This window comes from Mytilus trossulus, chromosome 14, assembly GCF_036588685.1.
Source record: "Mytilus trossulus isolate FHL-02 chromosome 14, PNRI_Mtr1.1.1.hap1, whole genome shotgun sequence".
In the NCBI taxonomy this organism is placed as follows: domain Eukaryota; kingdom Metazoa; phylum Mollusca; class Bivalvia; order Mytilida; family Mytilidae; genus Mytilus; species Mytilus trossulus.
The window spans coordinates 31,717,596-31,731,845 of NC_086386.1; the positions used below are offsets into that span (position 1 = coordinate 31,717,596).

General features: G+C 31.2%; 1 protein-coding gene across 2 annotated transcripts; it reads left to right on the plus strand.

Moving 5' to 3' along the window:
* Window positions 1-258: 258 nt before the first annotated feature.
* LOC134697377 (uncharacterized) lies at window positions 259-14,145 on the plus strand. Of its 2 annotated transcripts, XM_063559633.1 has the most exons (8): window positions 259-686; window positions 5,941-6,020; window positions 6,486-6,592; window positions 7,973-8,045; window positions 9,420-9,496; window positions 10,458-10,554; window positions 10,911-10,928; window positions 13,180-14,145. In XM_063559633.1, exons 1-8 carry the CDS (start codon window positions 391-393, stop codon window positions 13,395-13,397), a joined length of 966 nt encoding a protein of 321 aa, XP_063415703.1. In that variant the 5' UTR covers window positions 259-390; the 3' UTR covers window positions 13,398-14,145. The 2 variants fall into 2 exon arrangements, with proteins under 2 accessions (XP_063415703.1, XP_063415704.1); XM_063559634.1 differs by lacking the exon at window positions 10,911-10,928 and having other exon boundaries at window positions 260-686.
* The last annotated feature ends 105 nt before the right edge of the window (window positions 14,146-14,250 follow it).

Genomic DNA, 14,250 nt, shown 5'->3' on the forward strand with positions numbered 1-14,250 from the left:
CGGGATCGCAACCCCTCAATGGTACCTCCTACCATCTTAGCATAAACAAACTGCAGCAACTTCACCCTCCCACTTCATTTTTTTTTAATTACATTGTGATTTATTCTTCGAGCTTGACAAGAATGTGAATGACAAAAAGAATGATTACTTCTTCACAGATAAGATGTGATTCCACTAAACTTCATCTAAAATTCACCAAAAATTAAAAAATAACTTGACAGTAATTTCCATCCGGAAATAGGATTCTGCATGACATCCGCTTCCGGTTTTATCTTGTTGCTTGGTGCGCGTAAACACAGGTTTTCTACTGAAAATTTTGTTAATATTAAGTTAGTATTTATACATAAAATTGTTCATGCCGTAAAAAACAGAAACAACTAAAAGTAAACAATGGCTACGGGTCATATTCTCCCGGGCTATGGAAACCCTGTTACTAATTTGAGAAGGGCAAAAACTGCAACTTTGCCTCTTGACAAGGCTAAACTGAGGGAGTTTGCATTGTACAATAATCCAGGTCCAGATCAAAATGAATTGTTGAATATCAGAAATGAAGCAACTCGTATTTGGTCAGCTCAAGCACGCCATCCAACAACTTACAATTCACACTTTGAAGGGAAATTCTTAGATGAAGCAACACAATCACGTCCTTCATCCAGATGTCGACGAAACAAGCCACATCCACGTCAGTAAGTTAATTATGACGAATGCAAAATTTAATATATTTATTCTCAATTCAAACATTAATTTGTTAATCATTTTTTTCCTGTGGTATGATTTCTTATAAATTATAATTATTTATGAGATATTATGATTTCTTATCATTATTTATCATGTCTATGCGATCAGTGGCGTAGCTAGGTCATTTTTACGTGTACCCCAAACTTTGGCAAGGGACCCGAGGACCCGAAACAGGTCCATTTCAAACAATTGCTGGTAGTGGGTTAGAGTTAGGGAGCTAAATCGCCAGAAACTAACGAGTTATCGAGAATGGATACAAATCATTTATTCATTAAAACTCATCAGTCGCAACATACATAGATTCTAAATGGTTTATTAGTTATTTTAAATTATTCATTTTGTTAATTGGAAATATAATGGTAATTAGATTTAGATAAAATGTCAAAACCAGTAACTTTAAAATATGTTTAAAAAAAGCCGTGGTGGTAAAGCACACGACAAAAAAAAATTGTGTCCAAATTTGTAAATGAACATGTAAAAATAAATCTTCAGATATGTTCATGTTCTCTTATGTACTTATATTTATTCTGTTCAGGTGCAATACAATAATGTACTTAATATTGTAAATGATTCTGTGGAACCCTGGTTCCCGTCTGGCCGATTTCCCCGCAAAAAGAGAATACATTTATCAGTTCATTACAGGATAATTTTTCTTGATCTGGAATATTAGTTTCAGCCAAAGTTTCGTGACAAACTTTGGTTTATGCATTTCTAATTTAAAAAAAAAAAAGCCATATATATATATATAGTCTGTCAGTATCATACTGACAATGACTGAAAAATGAATGAAACAAATTTAAATTCACTTTCAAAACTTTGCTTCAAACCAAAATATTAAAAAATGCTTGCATTCAGCTAAATTTTTGTCGAATTCGATTTGACAAAGAATTTGTTGTGTAAAAAATAACCCCAGACTAAAACTATTAGTGCCTATTAATTTTGTCCATAAATTTTAAACACGGGGAAAATTAACTGCATAAACAATATTATGCTCTCAGTCAGTTTAATCGTTTGATCACAAACAGTTTCTGTTCAACTTACGTAAAATTTCACAAAGGTTTGGCAAAGTAATTGTTATTTAAAAAAAGGTTGAACATACTAAACCTAAATATTGACACTTCCGACGAAATTAAGGATTTCTATGTCTTGCTTTGGCGTTATGAATATGTCATAGGCTCGACAAAACGAATCTCCGAAGATGATGAAGTGCATTAAACAAAAGGGAAATGAGTATAGAACTCATAGTATAGATTCAGACTCGACAGAAAATAAACGAATATATAATATGATACAATTTGGCTGAAAAGTAAGGTTGATCCGCAATTACAACCCAATGAAGAAAGAATTATAAAACTGATGTGCTTCTTACAAGTTCTCTTTATTTTCTTTCGATTAAAATATTTTTTTTATCGAAATTCAAGTGTACGCCCGGGCGTTTTGACGTAGACGTAGCTACGTGCATGGCGATATTATTTATTGCAGAATGTTCATTATTTTTACAGTTGATCAACAGATAAATATTGGAAGATGTGCTATGAGGCAACTCTCCATCCCAGTCACAATTTATAATAGTAAACCGTTATAGGTCAAGATACGGTCTTCAACACAGAGCCTATAGCTAGGCTCACACTGAACAGCAAGCTGTAATTTAGGGCCCCAAAACTTAATAGGGTAAAACTGTTTAAACAGGAATTTTTACCAAGGCTGGTCTAATCTATATTAAAAAAAACATGTGTTAAAGTTTGTTAAAAATTAAATAGCCGAATATTTGTATTGCCAGGATGATGTACTTGTACAATGTAGGTAACCTGTCGAAAATTGATATGAACTGGAGTCGAAAGTCGGTAATTTACTAAAATGATTTAGCCAGGGTGACTGCAAAACAATTATAAAACTTTGAAACTATTTTTGGAAACTTTTTTATAGGGCTCTTCATGGTTAGTTTGGCCATATTGGATAGGGGCAGATTTTCATAATGAAGGTAAAAATGGTGTGCAAAATACGGGAAAACATCATTAAAACAGAGCAGTTGCTTGGAAAGATGCATATGATTTCCCATACTTTCATACTATTTCCACCTTTTTCAAAAAAATCTGCCCCTATCCAATATGGCCGAACTAACCGTGGACAGCCCTATTACGTAATAAATTCTAATTACTTAGTATTGTCTTCAACATCTTTACACTGCAACCAAATAAATAATTTCCTTTGATCTGCATATATAGCAGAATACAGGAACGATAATGAATATATGACTTGTCATTTATCTTTTTAAATACTTTTTAACAATTTTGATTAGTCTTTTAAAAAGTCAGTCAATTTATGTATTATGATACAGAATTAATGGGAATTTATCAAAAATTTCAAACACAAGGAATTAAGCAAACTCCAGAATCAAAAATAATTCCAGCATTGCCCAGTACATTCTATTGAAAATGTGCTATCTTCTTTGAAATATAAAGTGTTGTGCGCAGCACAGAATATTATAATAGAGACTAAACATTGAATTCATACATGATTAAATGAAAAATGTTAAGGAGTTAAGAATTAAGTTAATGTTTCAAGAAACCTTTGACCTAGGCACAACTATCAGTTATCTTCTTTTTATTGTGAGTAAGGTTTTTATGAGAGAGAAAAGAACTTGATAAGGGCCCCAAAAGGTAATTTTATAACAGTAGTATTTATTTGATTTAATTTTTTGTAAACCAAAAACAGTAAAGTTAAATTTCAGAGTTTACAACAATTTCTATAGACCACGTACAAACAATTGCTGCAGTATTAAATATTTTGATATGGAATCCTTTATTAAGAAGAAAAAATAATTATTTATCAATTATGTTATTGAAGTGGTCTCTAAAATCCAACACAATATTGCATCCTAAATTACATAAACCTTACATGTTTACTACATGTACCTGTAGTAAAACAATACCTGATTTAAACATGTGCTAACCCTACTTTAATATCCACAATAAACTATTTATCGTTTATGACCATCTTTGTTGAGTTTAAATTTCTGACAATAAAACAAAAACACCATGTAATATTTTAAAACCTATAAACAAGGAGATCAAATGATATGTTTATAAAAATCCAATCACCCTTAAAATAGTTGATCATCTAAGTTTTTAATAACTGATATGTAAGATTTGAATGGATCTAAATCATCCATATAATACATTGTACTGAGTATTATGCTTTATAAACACAATTTGAATCAATAAGGATATGAAACTAATTTTAAACAGCTTTATGCTGCATGATTAAAGACATATGCACTTATAACACTGATTTATATTAAACATGTTAAATGCATTATTGATATTTCTTAATTAGAATTATGTTTAAGCATTTAATTGATTTCTTGAGCTCTAGAGAAAAATCATTTTCAACTTTCAGTTTTCTATTGCATTACACTTAATTCATGCATTTCAGTTTGAAGCAGAAAACAGGAAAACAGTCCCTTAGAATGCTTAGGCAATTAGTAAAATTCTGAATTTCACTAAGGTCATTTTTGTCGAGCCTGCATCTTTTGTTGCAGAAAGCTCGACATAGGGATAGTGATGTGGTGGCGGTGTTAGCTCACTTCTTAAAAGCTTTATATTTTAGAAGGTAGAAGACCTGGATGCTTCATACTTTGTATATAGATGCCTCATGTTACGAACTTTCCGTCAGTCACATGTCCAATGTCCTTGGCCTCATTTTCATGGTTCAGTGACTACTTGAAAAAAAAGTTCAGATTTTTTGTAATGTTAAATTCTCTCTTATTATAAGTTATTGGATAACTATATTTGGTATGTGCGTACCTTGCAAGGTCCTCATGCCTGTCAGACCGTTTTCACTTGACCTCGACCTCATTTCATGGATCAGTGAACAAGGTTAAGTTTTGGTGGTCAAGTCCATATCTCAGATACTATAAGCAATAGGTCTAGTATATTTGGTGTATGGAAGGACTGTAAGGTGTACATGTCCAACTGGCAGGTGTCATTTGACCTTGACCTCATTTTCATGGTTCAGTGGTTATTATAACTTATAGTTAAGTTTTTGTGTTTTGGTCTGTTTTTCTTATACTATATGCAATAGGTATTCTATAATTGGTGTATGGAATGATTGTAAGGTGTACATGATTAGTTGACAGGTGTCTTCTGACCTTGACCTCATTTTCATGGTTCAGTGGTCAAAGTTAAGTTTTTTAAGTTTTGGTCTATTTTTCTAATACTTTATGCCTTAGGTCAACTATATTTGGTGTATGGAAATATTTTATGATTTTTATGTCCGTTACACAGGTTTTATTTGACCTTGACCTCATTTTCACGGTCCATTGCTAAGTTTTAAGTGTTTGTGTTTTGCTCTGTTTTTCTTTATTTATAAGCAATAAGTCAACTATATTTGTTTTATTGAAGAGTTGTTAGCTGTACATGTCTGCCTGGCATGGTTCATCTGACCTTGACCTCATTTTCATGGTTCATTGATCAATGTTTCATTTTCTTGGTTGCTGGTTAATGTTGAGTTTATGTGACATTTGTAATAAAGCTTTATATTTAGGTCTATCAAGATAGTATCAAGGATTAGTAAAGAAGGGGAGACATTTCAGTGTGTGCACTCTTGTTTTTATTAAGTTTACAAATTAGCTTGGTGTACAAATTTTAAAACATGCTATAAGGATTCAGAAGTTCATTTGTTTATATGTTTACATAAATTGACTGACTAGAATTATAAAAATTGTAAAAAAATATCATAAAAATATATGCATTCATTTGTATTCCAATATTCTACTATGCAAATCAAAGGAAAATACTTTTTATATAGAATTTACATTGTATTTAATTATTTGATATGACATCATATTAACTCCCTTAATTCAAATTTCAGACAATGTCAGACTGTCAGAGTAGGGTATGACAATTTTTGTACATAAATGAAGCCGTTAGTTTTCTTGTTTGAATTGTTTTACATTGTCATTTCATGGCCTTTAATATATCTGACTGACTGGTATGCGGGTATAGGCTTTGTTCATTGTTGAAGACCAACCAATGACCTATAGTTGTTAATTTCTGTGTCATGTGGGTGGTCTCTTGTGGAAAGTTGGTGGAAAGTTAATAAGATCGTCTAGGTAGATGTAACATTTTGATATTATCTTCATCTAGAATCTTATGTTATTCATAATATATAATACACATACATGATATAATTGTGTTTCAGAGTGTTCCTGACCAATAGACTTCACTATATACCAGGGTATCACAATCCAGATGCTTCAATGAATAAAGATGTTTACAGAGGTAAAATTGAAATATTTTTGATAATGGGACATGTAGCTTTTATAAAAAAGAAGATGTGGTATGATTGCCAATGAGACAACCTGTCCACAAAAGAACAAAATGACACAGGCATTAAGTATATAGGTCACCATACCGCCTTCAACAATGAGCAAAGCCCATACCGCATAGTCAGCTATAAAAGGCCCAGATAAGACAATGTAAAACAATTCAAACGAGAAAACTAACAGCCTTATTTATTTTAAAAAATGAATTAAAACAAATATGTAACACATAAACAAATGACACCCACTGAATTACAGGCTCCTGACTCGGGACAGGAACATACATATATAATGTGGCGGGGTTAAACATGTTAGCAGGTTCCCAACCCTTCCCCTAACCTGGAACAGTGGTATAACAGTACAAAATAAGAACGAAATATATAGTTTATAAATTATGCATACAGATACAGTTTTGTAATTACAGTTGATGCTCTCATGCCATATGAAGATCAAATGGACAGAAGGCAGATCAGACAAAAGTTTGTAGCTAGACAAAGTTCACCAGCTATGAACCAGTATAAAGACCCAATGGTGAGTTATCTTACTTGATATTTATGCAAATGGACAGAAGGCAGATCAGACAAAAGTTTGTAGCCAGACAAAGTTCACCAGCTATGAACCAGTATAAAGACCCAATGGTGAGTTATCTTACTTGATGTTTATGCAAATGGACAGAAGGCAGATCAGACAAAAGTTTGTAGCCAGACAAAGTTCACCAGCTATGAACCAGTATAAAGACCCAATGGTGAGTTATCTTACTTGATATTTATGCAAAGGATAGAAGGCAGATCAGACAAAAGTTTGTAGCCAGACAAAGTTCACCAGCTATGAACCAGTATAAAGACCCAATGGTGAGTTATCTTACTTGATATTTATGCAAATGGACAGAAGGCAGATCAGACAAAAGTTTGTAGCCAGACAAAGTTCACCAGCTATGAACCAGTATAAACCCCCAATGGTGAGTTATCTTACTTGATATTTATGCAAATGGACAGAAGGCAGACCAGACAAAAGTTTGTAGCTAGACAAAGTTCACCAGCTATGAACCAGTATAAAGACCCAATGGTGAGTTATCTTACTTGATATTTATGCAAATGGACAGAAGGCAGATCAGACAAAAGTTTGTAGCTAGACAAAGTTCACCAGCTATGAACCAGTATAAAGACCCAATGGTGAGTTATCTTACTTGATATTTATGCAAATGGACAGAAGGCAGATCAGACAAAAGTTTGTAGCCAGACAAAGTTCACCAGCTATGAACCAGTATATATATGGAAGTGTTTAACGACCTTGACTGGCCTTTCAGCCCTCGCACGGTCGGATGAACCAGTATAAAGACCCAATGGTGAGTTATCTTACTTCTGATATTTATAGCTCTAACTTAACTGAAACTGCAGTATGTAGTGATCCTTGTGTTGGTAAATGAGTTGGTCCATCCATTGAAACTTATTGTTTGGACCTAGTCTCAAACAGTTGATTTAATTTCAATGAAATTTTTAGAGAATCTTAAATAAACCTTATAAGCAGACTTGCTGAACTCCTATTATTTCCAGATGAAAAAAAACATAGACTTACATATTAGCATTGGGTTCTATCAGATTATTTTATACAAATCATGATTTTTGGAGTTTCTTGTGTTCATTAAAACATGTTGAAATTGGAATTGTTTTACATATTTCATTTCAAGGCCTTTTATAGCTGACTATGCACATCATTTTAATTGTTTTACTCATTGTTGAAGGCTATACAGTGACCTATAATTAGAGTAAATTTCTGTGTCATTTGGTCTCTTGTGGCGAGTTGTCTCATTGGCAATCATATATCACATCATCATATTTTCTACTTTCTTGCAATTTTTTGTTTTATAATCATATTTTTTTGTTTTTTAATCATGACACTTTTATTTTTCAGGGTGTAAGGGAAGAGTTTGAACCAGAAGATGTGTCTGCTGCAGAGGCTTGGATGAAAGTGGCTGATGATAAAAGTAATTCATTATTTAAATTCTTACAAATGATAACTGATCTTAAATATTAACATATCAACTGCTATTGTCTCTTTTAACTTGTATGAAATGGATGCGATCTAATTAAAAAAAGATTTAATTGTGATTTTTGGTGTTTTAATGCCACTTTTAGGTTCCGCCTTTGGTCTACTTTTTTTAGGCTAGTTTTTATTGGTGGAGGAAGCCAGAGTGCCCAGAGAAACCACTGACCTTGGATAGGAAGCTGTCAATCCAAGTCAATTAAGATTGGAGTCAAGTGCACTCACAAGAGTGAGGTTTGAGCACAAAACCTCATTGTTGACTGGCTAGTGATTACAGTAGTAACTACGTACTTAGACCACTTGGCCACCAAGACCCTGTAAAAAAAATTAAAAAAAAAAAATTCTGAATTCAAACATAGGTATATAAAAATATTAATCTTTTCAATTTCATTAACTCAAAATAATCTATTAAGGACTTGATATGTTTGCTTATATTGTAGGTCTTTGAAATCTAAAAAAAATCTGTCAATACTACATACATATTATCATGATTATCTACTGAGTTTATCCTTTAAATTTTAATACTGTGAAAGTACTTTTATTCGTGGGGTACCAATTTTCGTGGTTTTCGTGGGTGACTTGATCCACGAATTTAAGTGTCCAACGAAATAAAACAACCATTGTCCAAATCAAGATATGGAAAGATCCTGATCCGTAGGTTTTACTACTGATATGATCTAGATAATATATTGAATGACGCCAAATCTGAGAATACTTTAAAAGCAGTCACATAACTACAACTACAAACGGGATTATACCCATTTAATCTTTAATTACCTAAACTGTACAACTTTTTATCTTTTAATTATCATAAAAACTTTTTTGATCGATGAAAGTCAGATTTCCGGTTTTGTTATGCTAGTATGATAAAGTGTTCATTTTTATATCATCATAGTTCTCGAACATATATGGGAAATAATAAATTCATGCTTAGGCTTGATTTTGATAAGAATTATTTGACATTTCAAGATACGTTTATAACATTTGTTATGTTACTGTCTCTTTAGGTGACATGTTTATGGCCTAATTAACACCTTTGATGGTCTTAAATCTGTTGATCACTTTATGATGAGCTAATTACTGTTATTACTACGATTTACAGGAGTCAATGTTTACTTTGCAATTTCCTTCAATCCAGACATTTTGTAACCTTCGTTTCTAATAGCTTCAAATTTTAAATTTCTTTTTTTTTAGAAATTTGAAATCCACGAATTTAAAAACCCACGAACATGTAAATATTGCTCAAACCACGAAAATTGATACCCACGAACTAAAGTACTTTCACAGTAATAGAAATGCATTATTTATTTTATAGCCAGGGAAGAGAAAGACAAACTCATAAATGCATTGGAAGACCTCAAAAGAGAAACCAAAGTTGACCCACCAACATGGGTAAGTATTTGGAAAGGGTTATTCAAGCATAGTCTCGATGGGCAAAACATTTAAACCATGAAAAACATTCTAGGTCTAGAGACTATAATTCTCAGTTAAAAATTGATACAGTGTATTCATGTAAAAAGTGTCTGTAGATTTAACTTTTACTGTTTTATACAACTACAAATAACTGAAATGTGTCCAAATGACAAGGTAATTAGTTTTTCATAAAAAAATAGCTTGCCTGAAGTGATTACGTAACTCTTTTAAAGAATAGAAAAAAGTTTTATAGCTGTGATTTTTAGAAAGCTGCATACAAAATATGTGTATCAGATGACAGATGATTTCTTTTTATTATAATATACTCAATAAGTTGCATTTTTCACATTAACAACAATTGCAATAATTTTACAAAATTTACATTAGCCTAGCCTTGATGATGCAATTAGAATATGCTATGAGTATCTGTAACATGTCTAAAGTGATGTCCTTAGCAAGAGTTGTAAGATTTTCTAGCAAAAACAGCCTAACTATAATTGTATTAGAACATCTTGGTTAAATTAACATGGCGCACATAAAACTCCTGTTGCAAATAATGTTTTGCCTGTGAATAGATAAACAGAAAAATCAACTTAGTGTGGAAATATGTTTTTGAGCAACAGTTGTGGTCTATATAATTTTTGAAGCTTGTGCATGTAAAATAGGCAAGATTTTGTATAATTTCACCATTTTACAGGATTTACTGTCATTCCATGAATGGTACATTTATAACCCGATAAGTTCTGTTTGAACTTGCATACATTATACAAATCCTTGAACATTTAGATGTGAATATCTAAGATATTTTGAAATATTTTTGATTTAAAGACCAATTTGGCACCAAACTTTCTGATTTTGACACAAGCTGTATCTAAAAACGTTTTATGCTGACATCATTTAAATTTACTTATAAAGATGTGATAATTTTTCTATAATTCAGACTGATCGAGTAGAGACTTCACCAATGCCTGCAGTAACATCAGCAGTTATACCTCAACCTTCACTTCATAGATGGATGAAATTTGCTGGTACTAATGGTATGTTGTATGATCATGGAAGGTTCAAAAGGTCACATAAAGGACAATTATCCAAAATCATTATCAAAATTTTTAAATTGCTCATTTAAATTGGCATTACATATTAAATAGTGATAATAATGGCACCATCAATAAAGTAAATATATGATGCCATTAAATAATATGTAGAAATAGGGAGACAACTATTCAGCAAAGTACAATGTACATGTAATAGATTATAGGCCACCGTACAGCCTTTAACAATGAGAAAAAAAACATACAGTGCAGTAGGCTCATACATCAAAAACAGTTCATATTTTTTTAATAACAAATAACGATTATTTTGTAATTCTAAGTTTGACTTCTTTACATTTCAGTAAATGCAAAAGTTACTGGTTTGTATTCAGCATCTGTGTCTTTTCTATGCTTAAAAATCACTGCATAAAATTGTACAAATGTATAGAAATGGCAATGTAACAAGGGTGAACAAATTTCTGTGTAAAATGCATTTCCAAATTGGCTTTATTTTTGCACTTACATTATGTCGATAAAGGTTAAAAGAAATCTTTAAAATTGAGAAAGCACTGTAAATAATAAAAAAGAAGATTTATTTTCTTTCAGTTATAAAAGAATAATTCTTTTTTTTTTTATTTAGTATAATATGGTGGAAATCATTCCTTAGTGAGGGGGGACAGAGAAGAAAATTTGCCATACATACTTAATTTTAAATTTCCCAAAATATTTCTAAAATCTGACTGTCTTTTAGTAAAATCAAACTTAATTATCTCCCCTTGAATTGGCATGTACATTGTATTATCATAAGTTATCTACTTATCTTTTAATTCATTATAATAGAATATCTTTAAGGTGATATTTTAGAAGTGAAAGACTGGAAGATGAAAATCAAATTTTTTTTTTGGTATAAACTGGTTTCAAATTAAAAAAAATATGTAGGTATCACCTGAAAGGTATATAGCAACAAATCTAAGATGTCAGCCATTGATGGTCAATTAAACCTCTGTTTATCCGTGCATCTTGTTAGTTACATGGTCAATAATTATTTATATATTTAAAAAATTCTTACTCAAATCTGGATGATCTTTAAGTAAGATCTGAAAAATAATCATTATTCAAAAGGGGAGATAACTCAATAAATCTTCAAAAAAATTTAGGAATGTAGAGAACATTAGAAACATAATCATCTTGTCAGCTGATATTTGTTTATTGTGGGATTTCTTATAAATAAGAAGATATTTCCCTGTTTAAACAGCAATTTGACATAACAATATTCCCCATGTTACAACAAAATGTTTCACTGTGGTCATGTCTAAACCTCTTTTCATCTAGTCAGTTTATTAAGAAGTAAAAAAAAAAGTAAGGTCTTGAAATCAATTATATTTGTTATTTCATTGCATCTCAGCAATTGTGGGTTTTAACATGATGTGAACTTTTTAAAACTTAGTATTTGTTATTATCGCCCAGTTGGTCATCTCAACTCGATTGCTTTTCTGGCTTTCGTCGTACCGGCTCAAGCGAGAAAATCAATCCCATTGAGATGATCAAATAGATAGGAAGAATGTAAGAAATTTAATTGTCATGTGAATGGTACAAAAAATTATTAGAACATAAAATCCTTCCAGATAAAAATAGCAGGTAAGTTTTGTTGTTGATATATCATATCCGGACCACCTTATAGTAATTTAAATCTACATTTGCATGAATTTTCCAACCATTTGCATGAAAAGGATTACACTGATTGTCAAAGTGTTAAAATATTTATGGTAGCAACTAAAATTATTCAGCTTTACTTTCCTGCACTGTGGAATGCAAATTATATATTTCTCACCATGGGAATGGTAAATTCCATATATCACAGAGTTTATCTTAAAAAAATAAGATTTTACAAATGTATTGTTTGGAGAAAAGAATTTACTTGAGCTCAAATATTTGGAGAAAAAAGGAACATATATTGTAAAAAGTATATCAAATTTAATCTCTATCACACAAAATCTTTGTTTATATACATCCCAAGAAATGATGTGTAGATTTCCCCCATGTCTGTTATTTTCTAACCATGCCATTTGGTAAAGTCTGTTTTATATCAAGCCATAATTCAGTACACCTTATTGCGGACAAATAGGGATACAGAGAATACCCAATCTTATCAAAAATAGTGAGTGTCATGCATTTTATTCAAGATCATGCCTTGCAGGTCATCACAAACAATTCAAAGACTCTTTGTCATATCTTTATATTTCATATTCAGTTGTTGGTCACAGTATGATAATCTTGGTCTAATGTCATAGCTTGAAAATCAAATTACAATGGGATAGATCTAAGAGTATTATTACTTTTGTTAAAAATATCTTGATTACGTTTGAAAACGAATGGAATGAAAAAAAGAACAAATTGAGTTGTTTCATGAGCCTGGTGTAATCATATCATTATTTTGTATTTCATTAATTCTAAAATCACTCTTTTATGAACAATTAAAAAGTTGCCAGGTTTTGTTCATTTTATTTATACTAACTATGCACATTTCAACAACTTAAATTATGCCTCAGATTTTGATTGTGCTTCTAGAGATTTGTGCATTAATATTAGACAAGCATGCAAAGGATTTAGTTATTTGTATGCTTTTTTCAGAAAACGCCAATCTTCAAAGAGTTTTACAGCAAATAAGAAGTGAGAAAATGATGGGAAGTCCTTCATCGTCTAGAGTTGGCAGTAATACATCATTACGACAAAGACGGATGCATGATATGATTTCAATGAGAAAAGCCGTCAATCCAACATTAACTCGTGGAGAATTCCAAATGCATCCTGAATGGCCTCCTTCTATACCTCATCATTGGTTTCCATAGTAACATACATTTTAGATTAGTTTCATGTATTAATTATGCAGATTTTAAATTTCATATGCAATTTTTTTGAAATTCTACAGTTGTTACTTACAAAGTTGTTAAGACAGATTTTGTTATCGATTTATTTTCTCTAAGTCATTTTGATATTTTTAATTAGTTGACTCAGTCATATAAAAATTGGTTTGAATCTTTGATGTGACTATATATATATTTACATACAAGTCTAAATTGAAAACAACATTCACACCTGTGATTGCGTTGGATAAAAACCACAATTTTTATATGTGTGCATGCAAAACAAATTTCTTGGTAGAGGGGTCTTTAGAGCACAAACAACATATATATATGTGTGTGTGAGGTCTTTTAACATTAGTTCTAAGATAACCACAACTTATTGTTAAGTTGAAAATAAATAGATTTGGTATTAAAATGTATAGAAATAGGATAAGCACAACATGATAGCCAATGAAAATCATGCAAACTAAGGTTTTAGGTTAAAAAAAAACCAGTAATATGCAATCAGCCTGAAAAAGCAGTTTGCTTCATATGTTTTTATTTTGGAATAAATAATGTGAATTTTATCAGTGTATCTGAAGAAATTATTATGTTTTACAAATATTACACATTATTGGAAGAATGTTTTTCTCTGTTATTTGGGTTTTAGTGCCTTATTATTTATTTGCCAAAAGTTCTGAAAATAAGTTCTTTGTAATTATTTTTGTTTTATATTTTTGAGGTTTTGTACTTGTTAGTTGTAAGGGTTCATAAAAGCAGTGTTTATGCAAAAAAAAGGATGGGATGGAATAGGAAATCAGCCAAAATATATATTTTGCCTTAATAAAAAAATGATAGT